Source organism: Camelus dromedarius, chromosome 1, assembly GCF_036321535.1.
Source record: "Camelus dromedarius isolate mCamDro1 chromosome 1, mCamDro1.pat, whole genome shotgun sequence".
Classification (NCBI taxonomy): domain Eukaryota; kingdom Metazoa; phylum Chordata; class Mammalia; order Artiodactyla; family Camelidae; genus Camelus; species Camelus dromedarius.
The window spans coordinates 25,244,103-25,264,534 of NC_087436.1; the positions used below are offsets into that span (position 1 = coordinate 25,244,103).

At 38.0% G+C, this 20,432-nt stretch overlaps 1 protein-coding gene across 1 annotated transcript in view; it reads left to right on the forward strand.

Moving 5' to 3' along the window:
• SLC7A11 (solute carrier family 7 member 11) overlaps positions 1-19,762 on the forward strand; it is a 94,743-nt gene extending 74,981 nt beyond the window's left edge. Inside the window, exon 12 of the mRNA XM_031465945.2 lies at positions 17,504-19,762. Coding sequence (XP_031321805.2) covers positions 17,504-17,541 — 38 coding nt within the window. The 3' untranslated portion in view covers positions 17,542-19,762. The remainder of the gene's footprint in view (positions 1-17,503) is intronic.
• Positions 19,763-20,432: the final 670 nt, after the last annotated feature.

The following is a 20,432-nucleotide window of genomic DNA, read 5'->3' on the forward strand; positions in this document are numbered from 1 at the left end:
ATATTAGATTATTTTTCTGAGAGTTTTCTTTGATCACAAGAAGAAAACTGTTATAAATGGTGTCCTGGTCAGCTGGAAGTAGACCCTGTTCTTGTCTTTCTTTAGGAGATTAAAGATTTGTCCTAGGAAAGATGTTGAACTCTGGTACCAAACATAAACGTTAGATGTGTGTACGCACACATATGCGTGTCTGCTTGTACTGTGTCTCCTCGGCCCCTGCAAGCACAAAATTAGGACAGATTATTAGGTTCCATTAGCAATTTGTGGTAGTTTCTCTAACACTAAAATAAGTACATTGAAACAAATTTCCAGATCGTCCTTCGTGTCTGATACGGTTGTTTTCCCAATTGCTATTTGACATATCAACAGATGGTTAACAAGAGTACAATTATATAACTCAATGGAATTCTATGTTGAACTGTAATCAGTCTTCAGGAAACTCATTCATTTACCTCTATTTGAGATGAATGTAATACAGACTGATAAAGGGAGCATCTTTGACCAATATTTGATTTCTTATAATTGAAGCATAGATTATGAAAAGACAGAAAACTGAAGGCCAGAGTAGCTGGAAATGAAAGGTAGTATATGATTAGAGGTAGCAATATTTTTGTCTAGTTTATAATGCAATATAGATAGAGAAGTATTAAAAAACGGTCTGCTGTACACAGGTGGCTATCCTGAGAAACTAATGAAATGTAAGCTTCAGTGCCCCTCACTTACAGATGCCCCTTCCCTGGTCCTGTACTTAATTTTGCATTAGGAATTTTGTATTAATTTTCCTAAAGTAGATTAGCAAAATTATATATACTTCTGACCCTACAAAATCTGCATCTGTCCCGGTGAGAAAGATCAAAGTACCCCCATTACTTTTTCTTTTAGAAATAAGCATGGGGGATTTGTAGGATATATATTCAAGTAATAAAGTAGTGAGTTAACTGAAATCTTTCTATATAAGTAACTTTCTCATAATATTTATTATATGTGTTATATAAGGAGAAAGTGTCTCTGTTGACATTTTATGTGTCAGTTCTGAATGATAGATAAACAAAGAATGGGAATTTAATTGTAGCTTTTTTTTTTTTTTTAAGTCTGGAAAGAAATATAGAGAGATTTGGGGTTCGAATGCAGATGAGTCCAGAAATTTGATTTTACTTAAATAAAACCTTGCTCCATTTTACCCTATGTGATATGCTTTATGTCAGTGCTGATGATGTTTACAAAGTTACATTTTACTTTCCTAACCATTCAAAGTCAGGAATAAAAGCATGGCATTGTGCAACTGACAAGAAGCCCACAGCGGATACAAATTAGAGTAGATAATGAGTCATCGTGACAGCTTCTGTTTACATTATTTATATATAGGTAAAACAATTATTACTTATAAATGTATTTTAGGTTAAATTTCCCATATAGTATTTTCACTTTATCCCAATATATTTAATACCTAAAATTGTAACCTGTATGTATTATTAGTACTGTACTTAAAACAATATTTTAATAGCCAATCTGGGGAGATAATCCTTCTTTTTGTTGCATTTTCAAATTATTTGGAGTCTAAAAAGAAATACTTGGTCTGTTTTTAGATCTGATACAAATTCACGAAGGTGTACAATGTGGTCTCACAGAAAGTTCTCCAGTTTTCCATATGTTGTGAGATACTGTCTTTCTCTACGTCCTCATCAGGATATTAACTTGATCTTTTTGAACCATTTCTGTTTTTTGAATGAATCAGCGATTCCCTTTGTTTTGTCTTTTATTTTTTGACATGATATTTTCAAGATAGGAGTGAGTCTAAATTTAAATTTATACAGCTACCTGTATAAATTTATGCAATTACATTTTCAAGATAGAAATGAGTCTTAATTTGATATAATTACCTGATATTCGTAGTGTGAAACTATCACTTGGATCACTTCCTTGGGAATTCCCTCCTCCTTCTCTCTATTATCATTGGCTTTAAAATATCACTGGAGGATGGTGACAGTCTCCAGTTATCTGTTACATGTGTGTATTTTGGCTACTTGGATCAAGGGTACATTTGGAGTATCAATAACTGCCTTAGCAGTTTTACAGATAGCAATTCTCTCAAGAAACTGGCGCATTAGGTATCTGGAGCCATACAGATGGATACACTGGTTTTAAAGTGAATATACTTTTTTTCCCTCAACATATACACTACTGATTTTATTTTTAAAAGTATGACTTTCAAGTGAGTTAATTTCTTCGTTGGAAGACTTGCCTCCTGAGTCCTTATTACCTCTTGTTGAAGCCTCTAAAGGCCATGTTGAATGCTGAAGAGAAAGAAAGGAAAAAAACCAAAAAAACTAAAAACTAATGCACAGTAATCTCTTTTGCAGCAGTGACTGTGTTCAGAGTACTTTGTGCAGCAGGATGTTTTGCACAGCATCTTGTGGGAAAACAGATTAGTGCTTTGGATGTTACAGCTATATAACTGGTTGGGTTGTGAGGGGCCTGACTTAAATGAGGGTTTGTGAAGTGAGACCTCACTTACTCCTACTGAGTAACATTCTTCTGTGCATGCTCGGAAGCACATTCGTGTTGCACCAGGGGCCAATGCGATGTGGTTCCCTGGTTCTAGGTTTAAACTGATTTATTTTAAAGGATTTCTGAATTATTTTTTTCCCTAGCATTTCTCCTACATTCGAATTTTCTGCTTACTGGCTATTGTAATATAAAGTAAAAATACATTGGAGAAATAGAACACAGATTGTTTAAAATGAGTGTATGCTTATAACAAAATAGAAATGATCTACGTTAAACTACTGTGTATATTAATGATTTCAAACACTACCACATAGCACTTTTAAATTGCTCTTTTAAATTGCTCTATAGTGCTATGGTTATCATGTAAACCACAAGAACCCTCTAAAAATTTTAAGTCATCCCAGATTATTTTGATTCTCTTCTTGGAGAACTTTTTTACTTAATAGTTTTCCCTTGTGAATGTTATTACTGCTGCTATAAATTTAGAATTTAACTATTGATACTTACAGTTTGAAAACAGGGTTCGTCTTTTGACATTATCTAAGTTAAGAGAGTGACGTATCACTTTATTCTTGGTTATTTTGAACACAGGCATTTGCCCCAAATTTCTATCCTTTTGTAGATGAATTGTAGCACAATAGTAATGAATTTTCAGTAGTACCTGTCAGCATTTTGGGAACTTTGTGAACATAAGCATCAGAAGTTTAAAAAAAATTGCTTATTACCATGTAATACGGTGTCTTCTTTTTTGACAAACTAGCGAACAAACATAGAATTTTTCGCTGATGCTAAATGTTAACTACCTGTGGTTTTATAATAAGTCAAAGAAAGAGGAAAGACAAGTAGCTTCGTGTATTGAATGCTTCGTGAATTGAATTTGTCCTAGTTTTCTGACAAAGACTTGACTCTGGGTTTCCTAGAGCTTGATTTTTACTTATCATAGGGCTGATTAGATGGTAGTGATGCACTGGTAGGGATGGTTTGCAGTTGTTGACTCCGAGTTCATCTCACGATGAATCTTTCATGTTGTTTTATTGTGTGTTTATCTGTATTGACTCTATAAAAATGGGTTTAGTGAGCTTTGGGTTACAATTTGACCTGGTAAGAATCATTTCTTTTTCAACTATCAAGGAATAGAAAACTCCGTATGTATTGGTACGTCTGTGTCAACATAGTGTTAGGAACTATATGTGAATGTATTTAAATGTCTTTCTTAGTCTGTGACAAGCATCAGTAATTTGCACCGATGGAATGAATTTAGCCCAGTGGGAAAGTAGTAGGTTATTCTGGAGGGCCGTGCTGGCAGCTGTCTCTTTGATCTGTGCTTAGAGGTTAATTTATAGACCAGCTCTATCCCTTCACTTGGATCTGGAATGCATCTGTCATGACCTTGTACCATTCCCCAGATTGAGGAGTGAGGGGAGAGGTGGGTTTGGCCTTGTGCTATAAAATACAACAAGAAGTCCAGCTGAGGGAGAGTGAGCCTTAATGTCCTAAATTGTCCTCATCTGTGGTGGCATTTCTTCCTCCTGGCACTGTGATAAGGAAACTTGGTAAAGGGGATTGTGCGTCTTTCATACAAATTTTATACAATGTCTCAGACTGATAAATTCTTAAAAACCTAAATTCCTTTTCTTCATCTTTAGCCCAACCATATTAGAGGTACTAAGATATTTAACTATGAAAATATAAATGGTGCAAAGGGACTTTCATTTGTGGATCGTGCTGTGTTTCTTAGGGTTCTCTGGCACTGATGCCTCTGCCAGCATGTGATACATGAAATAAAATGGATTTTTCTACAGATTAATGATTTGCCTCTGGGGAGAGTTCTGGTACAGCAATCACACTGCCAGATGGTGTTTATGGGCTATTTGTGTAAGTGGTAAGATACTATGAAATAAGTGTGCTTTCATCTGATGGAAACTCTTGATGCATGTGTTTTTGTATGGAATAAATTTTGGTGCAATATGATGTCACTCAATGTTGCATTGAATTTAATTTCAATTGTGTTTATGTATATATATTCCTGTCACGCTTCTAGTTGCTTCAACCTTTGTGTATGTATTTTTGTACATATTTTTAGTTGAAATATTTTAAATGGAAATGAAATAAACATTTGATAGCTTACCTAATAAAAGTCATGATGTGTGTGTGTGTGTTTTTAAAGCGATATACATTCTATTAAGTTGAAGGCTTTGGTTTTAGTGATTGGGTTTTTCTATCACTGATTCTGTGAATTTGTTGAAGTATCCCACTTAACAGCAATTTCCTGAAAGTGGTGGCAGATTCATCAAACACTGTAGATATTCTTCTTCCTCGTGGCCTACCCATCTGTCCTGTACTCTGAAGCATTTGGCTACTTAGTCTTTTTTCCTGCCTCTTAACTAAAGTCTCATCTCTTGTCTAACTCTAATTCAGCCTGCAAGAGTTTTCCCAGCGCGTTCTTTCTAAAACACAAATATGGTAAATATCCTCAATGGTTTCACATTTATGTCTTTCTGGGTGGGTAAAGTCCACACTTCGGTATAACATGCAGGGCTTTCCATAATCTGCCACGTTACTTTCTCCAGCTACGAATGACCACTTCCATATTTGCTGCCACAATAGTAAATGTCTTCTTAGTGGTTGAGGAAAGTTGCCGTTGTTTCACCTGACACACTGCAGAATCCTACAGGAACGATATTCCTCTGCTCCCCGTTTCTGTCTCTCATGCCCAGCATCGCACAATTCTACCCAATGTTCAGGATTGGGTTCAAAAGTCATCTCTTCCAGAAACTTTCCCCCAGCTGGCTCAGGACCTGACTCCTGACCATCTTTATCATCCGGGGCACACCTCTTTGTGGAACTCGTTGTACACCATTGTAACTGATTTGCTTGGTAACTTTCTTTTCCTGGATTTGCAGTTAATTTTTTACTGTCTTTTACTGACTAAAGCATAATAGGTACTCAGTTAATGTTTAGATTCATAAATTCAATAAATAAACAAATAACTTTCATCATTAGGTTTCATGATAAGCGTTTTTTTAGAAGCAGTTTGTATCACCTCTAAATGTAAGCAATCCATTAGATTCTGCGGAATTCTGTGAAATGTCCTACCTCCAGATTGTGAGAAAGCTGGGGAGTTTCAGTCTCTGTCCGCTCTTGTTCCTTCTCTCTTTCTCCCCAACCTCCACCCCACCCTGCTCCGCACTCCATGTTGGTAGGTGGGTCTTGAATAGAGGAAATGAGCAAATGACCTACCATGATCTCTTCCCATGAAAAGACATTTACGTTCCTATATTCTTCATAAGCTATCTTTTTCAGAATACTAATTTGAAAACAAATCTAATGGTCTGAACTGGAGAGCAGAAGAAAATCTGTATTTTTGATGACCAAATTTCTCTTTGAAGTAGACATGGGAGATTAAATAGCACTTATTCCGGATGACATATTTTGGGAAAAGAGTGAAAAAGGAAACTAATAACTTTTGCACCTGTTAAATTTAAGCAAATTTGAAAAGAAATACAAACCATATGATATGTAGATATACTTACTTTTAAATGAATGAATATGACTGGAAATATATTTAAGGAAAATGTGTAGGAAAAATTAGATAATATATAATGGCTAATAATTTTTAAACACTAACATTAGGTTCTTAAACATGCTGATTTAGGTTCACAAAAGACTTTTGCAACTGAACTACATCTAGTAATTTTCTACTTTAATTTTTAAGCTATATCTAATTTATAAAAAATTGAGATGATGGATCCTGGGATAGGTGGGCAGGTCATGGATAACTATACTGTTGTTTTTGCCCCCACATGCCCTACAAATTGTATTTGCAGACTCTAGAAATCTGACTTTGAAGGTCAGGTCTTCATAGCCACTTTTTGTTTTTATAGTCTTAAGCTTAAAAACACCTGGTCACCAGCAGGCATTAACTAAAAACTATGATCTTAAAATTTTTGATGTTTGAGAGAATTCAGAAATAAAATATAATTAGGTTTCAATACCCTTTAAAATTTTAGCTTTGAAGATTTATTAATCTCCAAAAGACATGAAACAAGATTTCAAAGGTGTTAATTCAGGTTAAATTATTACAAAAATTGAAATACCCTCCAGCTGTAATGAAATAAGTTAGTAAGTATAAATGAGTATAACCCTAAGAAATGTGTGAGCAAGCCGGTTACTTTCCTCTCATTCTAGTTTTTCTTAAAAATAAGAGAAACTAATCTTACTTTTGTCAAAGTAATTAACATTATAATTATAGAACAACATGTCATTATTATCGTTCTGTATTCTATTTCCTAAAGTCTAAACACAATGTACAAATTTATTTCATGTTCTGAATTCTGCCTTAAACTTCTGTTTTCTTCTTACTCCCCCATTGCTGTGTTCCTTTCAGAATTTGTTACTCAATGTGTTAAAATCAAAATTTAATTATTGATTAAACAGAAATTCACTAGGCACCTTCCCTATGCCAAGCAGTATGATGGGTGCTGGGGAGACCGTGCTAGCAGTTGGTACTGCCTCTGCTTCGTGAAGTTGAGGGCACAGTGTATTTTTTCATAATCATTCAAATGGATTGTTAAGAATTAGGGTAAGTCTTGGGTGCTAGAAGGCAGCATACCCAGATATGGTCTGGTCTAGGAGGTTGGGGAAGGCTTTCCTAAGGATGTAGTATGACTGATATGGAAGGCTGGGTGCTCACGAACCAGGTAACGTGGAGGGAGGATGGAGAGCGTTACAGGCAAGGTGGACTGTGTGATAGAGGCCCTGAGCCAGTAAGAAGCAAGGTTTGTTTAAGAATATAAATTCAAGACCAGAGCAACTAGAACACAGGACAAAGTACATAATGCACCTCCGGAGAAGAGCAGTTGTAGAGAGCTTACTGGGCGATGTTCAAGACTTCGGTCTTTACCCTGTGTAAGGGAGATGGCACAGACCAGTGACAGCCACACAGAATGTGAACGCTGAACCTTATCACCATTTCAAATCTTACCCTCCCCTAAAACTTCTAAATAGAATTCTTTCAATAGTAAAAAAAAAGAATTTATTTTGTTACATTCCTATTATTCTTCTATTTTGCCTAATTAGTTCACACTGCCAGAAGTATTTGTAAACTGCAGTAGGCCCTGCACATATTATTGAAAGAGAAAATAATTACCAGAATATGTAATCAACAAAGGAGGGAAATCTTTTTTCCAGGAACTTTATTCTTGTCTATCCTTAGCATGTTTACCCCTCTCTTCCAACTTAGATTACATCTGATCTACGGTATTGAACACCCACCAACTATCATCTCTAGGATGGTTTGTAATTTTTTTTTTTGAGAGATATTCCTCTGGTGCTATAATTTTTAAAGTTAATCTTAACTTTGAAAATTTATTTTTTGTCCAAATGAAAACATTACACAAAATCTACCTTACATGACCTATTGCTAATAGAGTTATTGTCTTACAAGTAAAGGTATCATACATTTGACTCTAATGGTTTAATATAAAAAATGTCAATGCTATAAATATTTGAATTTATTTTTGGCTCTATACAAATACAAAGAGTAAATTTTTCTTTTTTTTCCCACTCTTCATCATTCACAATGGATGAAAAGTGGCTCTTCTAGGAAGAGAAAAAGAATTTTGTTTAAGGAATTAGGGGAATAAAGTAAGAAAAATTATTTAAGATTATTTAAAGAACACTCCCATGGAAAGCATGGAATTCTCTGATACAGTTTTCCCCCAGCTTTATTGAGATATAACTGACAAATAATATTGTGTGAGTTTAGTACAATGTGATGACTCGATAAATGAACGTATTGTGAAATGATTACCACATTAAGGCTAGTTAGCTCATCCGTCACCACACACAGTTACATTTTTTCTATGGAGACAACATTTAAAACCTATTAACAAATTTCAAGTGTATACACAACACAGTACTGTTAACTAAGTCACCATGCTGTGTATTACATCCACGGAATGTATTCATTTTATAACAGAAAACTTCTACCCTTTGACCATCTCCTCATTCCCCTCACCCTTCAGCCCCTGGTAGCCACCAATCCACTTTCTATGAATTTGACTTTTTAGTTCCTACATACAAGCGAGATCAGAGAATATTTGTGTAATCATTTTTTGGTGGAATATCTATAGTTCACTAAATAAATGATCATGTCATCTGCAACAGAAGACAATTTTACTTCTTCCTTTCTGTTCTGGGTTCCTTTTATTTCTGTTTCTTATCTAACTGCTCTGACTAGGACTTCTGTTACTATGTTGAGTAGGAGTGGTGAGAGTAGCCCTCTTGTCTTGTTCTTCGTCTTAGAGGAAAAACATACAAACTTCCAGTTAGGGATGATGTTAGCTGTGGGTTTGCTGTCTATGACCTTCATCATGTTGAGGGATATTCCTTCTATGCTCAGCTTGTTGAGAGTTTTTATCCCGAAAGGATGTTCTGTTTTGGCAAATGCTTTTTCTGCGTCTATTGAAAAGATCATGATTTTTATCTTTCATTCTATTAATGTGATGAATCACATGTATTGATTTGTATATATCTTACCATCTTTACATTCCAGAAATAAATCCCATTTGGTGATTTTGTGCAGTCCTTCTAATGTTGATTTTGGTTTGCTAGAGTTTTTTTGGTTTTGTTTTTTGGAATTTTTGTATCTGTATTCATCAGGCTGTGCTTCCCAGCTGGAGGGGGCCCCTGGCGGGACTCTGTATTTAGGCTGGGCTGTAGCCTGTGATCAAGCTGGTTGGCTCTATTCTAAGGCGAGGTCTCTGGCTGGGACCCCTGGTTGAGCAGGGCCACCAGCTGTACCTTGCAGTTGGGTGGGGCTGGAGGCTGTGATCCGTGGTCGCTAAGTGTTGCTGTCCAAGCTTCCTGGTTAGGTGGGGCCACGGGTATGTTCCATGATTGGGCAAGGTTGCTGGCTGGGCTCTCTGCCTGGAAGAGGCTGCTTGCTGTGCTCAGCAGTTAGGCATTATTGTAGGCTCGGCTTGAGGCTGCCTAGGCTCATGGTTTGGGCTCCCTTGCAGACGGGGCTCAAAGTTATGTTCTGCAGTTGGGCTGGGCTGCCAGCTTGGCTCTTGGCCTCAGCTGGGCAACCAGCGTGAGCTTCACAAGTGCCCAGAGTCTCTGGCTGGTTTTGCTAGTCAGGCGGGGCTAGAGGCCAGGCCTAGCAGTTGAGTGGAGCTGCTGACTTGCTTCACTGTCCTGGCAGTTTTGGAGAATGGATTCTGCCATTGCGGCAGCCTGCTGGCTGTACACCCAAACCAGGCAGGACTTCCTACTAAGCTCTCTGGCCAGACAGGGCCACCATCTTGGGTCTGCCGATGGGCAGAGCCGCTGGCTGAGATCTGAGGTCAGACGCACTGCCAGCAGAAATGTTGTCTGCCAGGATCTATGCACTGGTAATTGCGAGCTCTGTTCCTCTTCTCCATCTCTAGCTGATTCCCCCAGTTATCCCTGTGAGGCCATACCTACATGGATTTCCTGGGAAGCCTTCTGGAATGCTGAGGAAGCTGGGTGTCCACCTGGATCTCTCCACTGGAGAAACTATAGGCCAGGGAGGACCTGCTAGGTTGGTGGTATACTGGCCTGGGGAAGGGGAGACATGGTCAAAGGAAAACCATCCTTCCTACCCTTCTAATGTGTGTGGTTGTTTTTTTTTTTTTTTTTTTTGGCTCAAAGGGATGCTTCAGCCTCACCCCCATGTTCTGGTTTCTTGGTATCTTCACAAAAGCATCTTACCTGGGGTTAATTGCTAGTTGCTCTTTCTGTGAGGGGAACTGAAGTCAGGAACTATCCATTTTGCCATTTCGCTCTGATACAGTTTTTGATACCCAAGTTCCCCTATCCTGAAGTTCCATTAACTAGATGTTTCTCTTATGCACTTATAGTGATATATTGATTTCCTTAAAAGAATAATTTGATATCATCCAGTTGTGCCTAATGATATGAAAAGGTTAATGTAGAAAGTCTATGATTATTAGTAAAACACTTTCTCAAATTAAAGCTCTCAGATTTCAGCGAGAGAGTATTGAATCAGAGGACTGAAAGGGCAGAAGAAATTGAACAATGGTTCAATTTTGTAATAGATGTTATTTATCATTTTTATTAAACTTTGTATTAGCCATGTGCTTTGCATTGACTAGGATACTCCTCACCATTGTCTATGAATAAAACAGATGACAAGTCTTACTTCCATTTTTGGATTAACAAAAATAGTTAAAATGGCTCGCCTCAGGCAACAGAGAAAGTCAGGTCAGGGTAGAAATTCTGATTATCAAATCCCTCTGAAATTTCAGACTGTTGAATCAAAGCATCTCTCAGGTAAATACAGTTACTTGATTTATAAGTTAATCAGTCATTAAATGTTTATTTTGTATCAGCTATATGATTAACAATGAGCTTTATGGTATGGGAAATGTACCATGATTCTTCAGCCCAAAGAACTCACAGTAATTCAGCTTGGATAAAGAAGAATTTGTAATAAACCACAGGAACACACAATTGAATACAATGTGTGATTAACTGTGAAAATGTGTGTTGGGCTTTGCATTTGACCTTAAACATTTGGAGGAGATGGTCAAGAGAGTCGAAGCTGATTTTGGATGATGATGATGTGTGTGTGGTTTACAATTTGATGAAAGGCAGGAACTAAAAGCACACTATGCTTTTAGTTAATAAAAGAGTTAAGTCTGAGTAGAGTCAAGGGTAGTAAATACAGAGAGGTTCATTGTATCACGTCCACTTACAGTGGTGCCTTTGAATCAGGAAAATGAGTTTGATCTGAAGATGGAAGCTGCTGAGGGCATTTCTGAAGGGAGTCATACAGTCAGAGTGGCAACGGAACAGGGTTGTCAGCTCTGCTAGAGTTTATGAGGAAAACTCTGGGATCAGCAAAATCTAGCTGACAAGCTTTTGCAGTAAACAGCTGTGAAGAAGTCTAGACTGGGATTGGAGCTAAAAGGGCAGATGAATGAGAAATTTTGGAGGAGAAACCAGACTTTGTGCCTGACTTACTATAGAGGATTCAGAGGAGGAGTCATAGGTGACCTCATGCTGTCAAGCCTGAATGCATGGACTTAACACGCATGCTTGGTGGTAAACGCCTGGTTTCCTGGTACGAAGCGGTTGGAGCACATTTCCATTTGGGATGCGCTCAATTTGACGTACTGAAAATTCCATCTGGAGACATTCCCTGATCCTTAGATTAGAGGGCAAGAGCTCAGGTGAGAGGAAAGGGTTTGAGATACGCAGCATCAACTTTCTTGGGGAGGCTTGTAAATAACACCTCTCTTCCCCACTTGAATTATAAATCAATTAAGGCATAAGTCAAAATTATAAGACAGATAGGAGAACAAAATATCGCCATTATTGCTGATGCAGCTAAGGGAGAAGAATGTGATTCATAGCCATGGGCAGGTGGGTTTTGTAACATTGAACCCTAGGGTTAGGGAGATTTACTCCTCTCACCGCAGGCAGTCTTGTACCATTTGAGGCCTCTTCCCGTGGGTCTCTGACTCTATAAAATTTAAGATGTGGAGCGGCATAGCAGAATTAATGCCCTCTGAGGTCAGGATGGCTCCCAAGAGAGAAAACACAAACACTCAGCTTTTTTTTTTTTTTTTTCTTTCCAAACTCACCAGTAAGAGTAAGACACTACTCATCTAGAATGAGGCTAAGAGTGTTTCCCTAGCACAGTGCCTTCTGCATGGAAGTAAACATCAGCTATGGGAAGGAACCCTCTCCTCTTTCCCCAGCCCTTCACACTTAAGAGTATGCTGCATAGAAATGCACCTTCATGGGTTCAGAAAACATCTCTTTTGCATTTTGTATACACAGTTTGACTTAAGCATGGTACCTGGAAAATGTCAACTACTCAACATACTCTTTGATTAAATGGGTGGATAAGATTGGCAGTTGAAGATGATGTGACTTAATGGCTTTCCATTGGAGGGGATGTGAAAAGAGAAGAGTGTCCCCCAGGGAGCGAGCTTGATGAGCTGGGTGGGAAATGGAACAAGGCAGGGGGACTGAGCAGGGAAAGAACAGGGGCACCTGCCAGGACTCGGGATTGAAGCTGGATGTCTGTTTTGAATGATGACAGTATACTGTAGTTTCAGAATACTTCCACTGATGTCATGCTCGAGTTCTCATATTTTGGTCAAGTCGACAGCCATTCTGGGCTTTCTGGTTTCAGGTCTGTGGTAAATGAAAGGATGTCAAACAGTGATTCCTCTTCTATCTCCTGATCCTGGAAGCCATCAAAGACACAATCCTCACCTTTAATAAGCATGTTTCAGCCTTACCAAGGTTGTTGTGGTATATTATATAATATTGTTTAGGACACTTTTAGATGCAAGTAACAGAAACCAGTTCAAGTAACGGAAGCAAAAGAGGGACTATGATATGGATAGAGCCATGGCTCAAAGGCCCATTTGTCAGGAATGCAGCCTGGCCTCAGAAAGGGCCCCAGGTCTGGCACTGGAAGCTACAGGAAGCTAGGCAACGCTCTCTCCATTTCTCATCTCTGTCTCTGTGTGACCCTGTCATTCATCTCTTCTTCCCTATACTGGCCGCCTCTCTACAATGCCTGAGTTTGTGCATCTCTTCCGATCAAGAGGAAAACTCAGACAAAAACGCAAATTTTTATTTAAAGGCATCTAAAATGTGCCAGACACATACCACATGACTTTGGACAAACTGCTTAATTCCAACTTGCCTCATAAAGTTGTCATGAAGATTCAATGAGTTAGTAAATAGTTTGTGCTATTTACTAACCAACCACGAGCAGAATCCAAGCGTGGCGTTCAGGTTCCTGCACAAATGAATGCGTGAAGGGTTTTGAGGAGGCAGAATTCCTGGAGCTAGTACTAACTACAAAAGGTTTTCTCCAGAAACACACACACACACACCCCTCACATACGCAGACACCCATTCACATAAATCATGACTAAATCAAGAAATTGGAACGAGGAGGAAGAGTGAAATGCAGCCAGCAATTAGATAAAAATAACTAATGTTTAACGAAGACATACTACATGCCTTTAGCCCTGTTCTAAGCACTATTTACTAACTCATTGAATCTTCATGACAACTTTATGAGGCAAGTTGGAATCAAGCAGTTTGTCCGAAGTCACGTGGTAAGTGTCTGGCACATTTTAGATGTCTTTAAATAAAAGCATTTAAAAATTATTCCTATTCTCCAACCACCAAATGTTTTATTTTCAGTCTATTCATAAGTACTGAATCTTCTTTGTTTACTAGGCAAAAGCAGAGGAAACCTCCGTCGGTAGGAGAACTGATGGGAAGGATTGATGATGAGTTTTGCTGGTCCTTTGGGATTCCCGTAGGTCACAGGGCAGACTGGATGGTGCACACGTGGACAGTGCCTTATCCAGCTGTGCGGAAATGTTAAGAGTAGAGGTATAATTTGCCAGGTTCTCACCACTGGAAAATCCTGCGAATAGGAAGGCAATTCAAGTCAAATTACAGGCCTCACTTCTACAACCCTGCCCTGAGGCCATAGCTTGTAAAAATGATTTTACTTCTAATTAACAATTCCACATTCCTCTGGGTTTCTTGGTTTCAAAATTTTTTTTTTTTAAATAGAGGCAAAGTGGGGGTGAGCAGTGGACATAACAACAGGGAGATTTGGATGAATTACCAATTTTAGTTGGAAATGCTAACACTTCCTCAGAAATTGGTTAGGTCAAACACACAAGACAGGAACATACAGAATGTTAGAAAATCACAATTCTATATATCTAATTAATTATACATAAAATTGTATATATGTATATATACGTATATGTATTTAATACCCAATAAGTAAATATTACTTTTGAGCACCCATGGACCAGCCACAAAAATTGAGTTCTTATTGGGACTCAATGAAAGCCAATCAAATCTCAAGGAATCAATATCTTGGAGACTATGACAATAATAGAGTAAAATTAAAAATTAACCATTAAAGGAGTGCTTTAAGAGGTGTGTATGTCTGTAATCTTAAAAAGAGACTGCTAACAAAACTACGATGAGGTATCACCTCACACCAGTCAGAACGGCCATCATTCAAAAGTCCACAAATGACAAATGCTGGAAAAGCTGTGGAGAAAAGGGAACCCTCCTACACTGCCTGTGGGAATGCAGTTTGGTGCAGCTACTGTGGAAAACAGTGTGGAGATTCCTCAAAAGACTAGGAATAAACTTACCATATGACCCAGTAATCCCACTCCTGGGCATATATCCAGAAGGAACCCTACTTCAAAAAGACACCTGCACCCCAATGTTCATAGCAGCACTATTTACAATAGCCAAAGCATGGAAGCAGCCTAAATGTCCATTAACAGATGACTCGATAAAGAAGAAGTGGTATATTTATACAATGGAATACTATTCAGCTATAAAAATGACAACATAACGCCATTTGCAGCAACATGGATGTTCCTGGAGAATGCCATTCTAAGTGAAGTAAGCCAGAAAGAGAAAGAAAAATACCGTATGAGATCGCTCATATGTGGAATCTAAAAAAAAATAAAGAACATAAGTACAGAACAGAAAACAGACTCATAGACATAGAATACAAACATGGTTGCCAAGGGGGCAGGGGCTGGGGAGAGACAGACTGGGATTTCAAAATTTGTAGATACTGACAGACATATGTAGAATAGATAAATAAGATTATACTGTATAGCACAGGTAAATATATACAAGATCTTGTGGTAGCTCACAGTGAAAAAAAAGTGACCATGAATATATGTATGTTCATGTATAACTGAAAAATTGTGCTCTACATTGGAATTTGACACAACATTGTAAAATGACTATAACTCAATAAAAAATGTTTTAAAAATAAAAAGAGACTGCTAAGAAACTCTTAGGTAAAAAAAAAAAAATTACAGAATACTTAGAACTACATGATAATGAAGAAAGCCACAAGCCAGCATTTTTAGGTGACAGCTAAAGCATTCTAAGCGGGAAATTTCGAAGGCAAGGCGAACGGTGATGTGGATATAGGGGGAAGTTAACAACAATAACAACACAACGACAGTGACGAAACCAGGAGAGGGACTGCACAGGCTGATCAAGGTGAAGGATCATGAACTGAGAAACTGCTTAGTGGTATTTTCAAAAGAAAATAGTTTTTAACAAATTAACTGTAATATTGCAATAATGATGTGTTCAATTCAAATCAGTTTTTAGAATAGAAGGGGGATTATTTAACAGGAAATCAAAGTGATGCTGAGGAGCTATAATAGAAGTGTGTGTACTAATGAAATAATTGTCAATACATGTTGTAAATTACCACACATTTTTTTAGCTATTTATGCATCTGAGGCCCCTAAAAGACAGAGGCCCATAAAAAAACAAAGAAGAATAAAGGATCGTTGGTTTGCCTTGTTAGCAAGAGACATCCATCTCACTCCTGGGCTACCACAGTCCTCTGCTTCATTATCCAGGGAATTCACAACAGTTTTCTAGATTTCAGAGAAAAATGAAGCATAGAACAAACTTTCTCACTTCTCAGCTTGCCTGACAAAATTTTTGACCTAATAATCAAGTTTCCAGGTAGTATAATATTCAAATAAATATATCACATGAATCATAAGATATTCTCCACAATTTTCCTTTAACTCTGTAGCAAATGAAGCAACAAAAAGAAGCCTTGAGATGGGCTTATTAACTTTTCAGCTACATAGTAAGATAAATGTGGCAATAGAAGATCATTCCAAAGATTTTGATTTGAGTTCCAATATGAATATAGATTCTAAATGACTGCTTTGTCCTATAAAATCTTTTCCTTCATTGACCAAATATGAGTCTTATCTGTATCATACCAATGCAAAGGTAATTTATACTTTTCAACTGCACATTTACCATTGCAACCCTGATTTCCTTTACACAATATTTCCTGTCTTAGATGAATTTTCCAGGTTATAAACAACAGAATGAATTGTGATGTTTTACAACATGCGTTAAAATTTCTTTCACTTGTGACATATGTTCCTATCACAGTTGCTCAATATTATTCCAATTTGCGGTGAAATTAGTCCCTTCCCTTTGTTTGAAACTGATCTTTTTATAGATGGACAATATTTTAATTGTAGTTTAATTCGATAACTTAATTCATTCAACAAATGATAAGCAACTACTATATGCCAGGTTGAGTGTTGTGTACTCGAAGATAAAGCACTGTTTTCCTCAGGTAACCAATAAAAAAGAGACCCATAGACAGATATAAGACAGTATTATAAGGGCCCAACAGAAGCAGGCATGGGGTCTTCTGGGTGCATTTAATACTAAAACATAATCATACCTCAGGGGAATAGAAATGAGATATTGGAGGGATGAGTAATAAATGAGCATTGAAGTCTCACCAGGCTAAAGAAGTAAGAGAGGGTTGGGGTTGTGGAAAGCATTCCAGCTGGGGGGTGCAACGTGTACAACGCCAAGGAGGAAGAAATTGTGCAGAGTGCACAGGGAATGTTAGTGAGTCCAAAGTTGTACTGCTCTTCACACGACAGGCCAATAAATCAAGAGATGAGTTGCTGGGGCGGGAATAGTGACCTTATTCAGAAAGCCAGCAGACTGAGAAGACGGTTGATTGATGTCCCAAAAAACCATCTTACCCAAGTCAGAATTCAGAATTCTTTTATACTAAAAGGGGAGGGGGTGTGCTGGTTGTTGCAAACATCTTGGTGCTCAAAATTTTTGTTTTTGCAACTGCCCATGTAGGTTTGGTCACAATGTTCCTATAAATCTCCAACAAGACAAATATTATTCTCTGTTCTGCAACTGTTTATCCCTATGTGAATGGAAAAGTGTTACACCTTTAAAGATGAGAGCCTTGAAAATGGGCTGTCCTGTATTTCAGGCAATAGGCAACTTTATTCTACAAAGGTACAGAGCCAGCATGACTCAGCACAGGCAACAGAGCACAAGGGTTATAGCTAAAGGAATAGATCCAATATGGAGTCAGGTTTGTTCTTCTCTGTTACAGGACCTCAAATGGTGTTTGAGGCAGGAATAAAGGCATAAAGCTGGAGAAGTAGCCAAAGGTCAAGCCATATGGGAATACATCAGACTTGGTGAGAAATCTTTATATGACTCGTTGGAAGGTAAGCTTTCAGAAAACCCTGTGGTGAGTAGAGACTAAATTCTAGAGAACCATGTAAGAAGTGCTACAATAAAGAGGTTGTGACAGTGTTCTAGGCAAGACATGACAAGAACCAAGCCAGGGTGGTGGACATAGAGACTGATACAAGGGGTGTATTGGTCCTATTGCTGTGATGATAAATCACTACATACTTAATGGCTTAAAAACAACACAGATGCATTATCCTACAGTTCTGGAGATCAGAAGTCTGAAATGGGTCATAGAATAGGGCTAAAATTAAGGCTTCAGCAAAACTATGTTCCATCTGCTTGCTTTAGGGAAGAATTTGTTTCTTTGCCTTTTCCAGATTTCCTGCATTCCCTGGCTCGTTCTCTCTTCTTTGCATCACTCTAATTTCTGTATCTGTTATCACATCTCTGACTGTAACCCTCCTGCCTACCTCTTATAAAAACTATGATCACACTGGGGTTGGCTCACCCAGAGAATATGAGATGGTCTCCTCATCTCAACATCCTTAACTGAATCACATCTACAAAGTCCCTCTGGCCATATAAGGTAACATATTCACAGGTTTGGGGGATTAGGCTGGAAGTATCTTTAAAGGGCCGTTATTCTGTCTACCACACAGGACGTGCTGAAAAAATATTTACAAGGACTTGGTAATTTATGGAGAGAGTGTGGGATGAGTGAAAGAGAAAGTAAAGCATTCCCACGTATTTAACTTAGCTGACTTTAAGAAAGATGTCATCGACTGACATGAGGCATAGTGAAGGAAGAATCATTCAGGTGTGAGGTGTGGAGCGTGGAGAGTTTGAGGAGCCCGTGGAACTTCAAGCCGACAGGAGATGTCTAGCTATCTAGCAGGTGTGTTGCTATCTGAACCTGCAGCTTAGATGAAAATTGTGTTGGGAGTTTAAATTTGGATGTTTTCAGCCGTTAGGAAGCGGAGTTGAAGCCATGTTGGATGGAAACACATCAGGAGAGACTGAGAGTGAGAAACACAACAGGAAGCTGGTATTAGGGGTGTTTGAAAGAGCAGCCCTACATGTTGACTGAGGAGGATTTGTCAGAAATGGAAAATTGGTGGAACAGAGATTCTTGGGAGCCCAGGCAACTGAGCAATGGTTTTTACACTGTGCTCCTCAAAGTACCCCTGAGGGTTACTGCATTTCCCAATAGCAGAGAGGAGTGAATCAACGGGACTCCACACCTCTCACCAAGATCAGAGTAACTATGCTTTTATTTGAGTCATAGGTTTGCATTTCTCCATAAGGTTTTATTTAAATGAGGGGCTTTGTTATGAAATTGTATTTAAAATTTGCAAATCTCTATAGTAGAGAAGTTGAGGTAGAGTGAATGATGAATGTCCCGTGATCCCTTGGCGAGGGCATAGCATGAATGTAGCCAAACCAATGCAGCTACTGATTACTCTTATTAATCTGTGTAATTAACAGTGAGTGGTGTTGGTTCCCTGTGTTCTTACAGCATCTTGTGCGGTGCTTGATCGTGGCACTTTTCATATTGCATTTTCATTTTTGTTTTAGTGTCCCTATATTCCCCTCTAGATTGGGAACACACTAAAAATCTCTCCAGTGGCTTTCATCTTTGTATTGCAAGTGTAAAAAGATGAGGAAAAAATTATTCCTGAGATTTCATCCTAAGGAGAAACTTTGCCTATTTTCAGGGAGAGAGAGACAGACCTCAAAAGCATGCTTAAACAAAATGTGATGCTTACTAAACTGCTTTGCAGGATAAAGGGAGAGAAATTTTGTTACCGAAAAGAAAGGTGAGGAAAAGGAAGAATGATCAAAGAATAAAGGGAAAAAGAAAGCAAAGAGAATGCAGGGGATCTTAAGATGCAACTCTGGCCCATAAATTGCCAATAATGTTCCTACATTTATAAATCCTTCCCTTAAAATTAATAACTGATAAAGGTTATGAGTTTTTGGCTGAGCTAATATAGAGCAAAACGGAGACAGTGTGTATAGAGGAGATATTTGACATAAGTACCATGGAAATGTAATATCTGGGAATTTGAAGAGATCACAAAGAGGCTTTGAACTTTAACAGGCAAAGGGTATTTCAAATAGGATATTTCAGACCAGTGCAGCCCAGTAGAAAAGTAATGGGAATCACAAAAAGCAAGCCACAGAGGTAATTTTAAATGTTCATGTAGTCATGTTAAAAACATAAAAATGAATAGTGAAATTAATTTTAATGATATATTTTGTTTAATAAAATATATCTAAAATACTTTCATTTAAGAATGTAGTTAATATAAAAATTATTAACAAAATAATTTACATTCCTTTTCTGATACTAAAGTCTTCAAAATCTGGTGTACATTTTATACTTACAGAACATTTCAATTTGAGCAAGACACATTCGAGGACTCAACACGTGACTAGTGGCTTCTATTGGACATCAAAAACCTAGATCTCCATAGGATAGGTAACCTGCAGGTGACAGTATGATTTCATTTTCAGTGCTCCTCTGGGATTGTTGAACTTGGACCAGATATGGAACTACATCTTGAATGATGCTTGGCCAGTAATACATTCTCACCTTAGCTGCCTAACTGCTGAATGCATGGAAGTTAGGACTCAACTCGGCGTCAGTGGACACACAATTTCTTGAGTAGGAAGGAAATGGTTAAGCATCAGGTCTTCAGTCCATTCTCTCCCTTTACCTAAAAAATGCCTCCAAGAAAGAACGAAGATGACCCAGTCAGTCTTCTCACAAACCTTCCAATTACAGAACTCCTGGGAAACACACTGGTGGTATTTAGTGTTGGGAGAGTCTTTTTTTATCT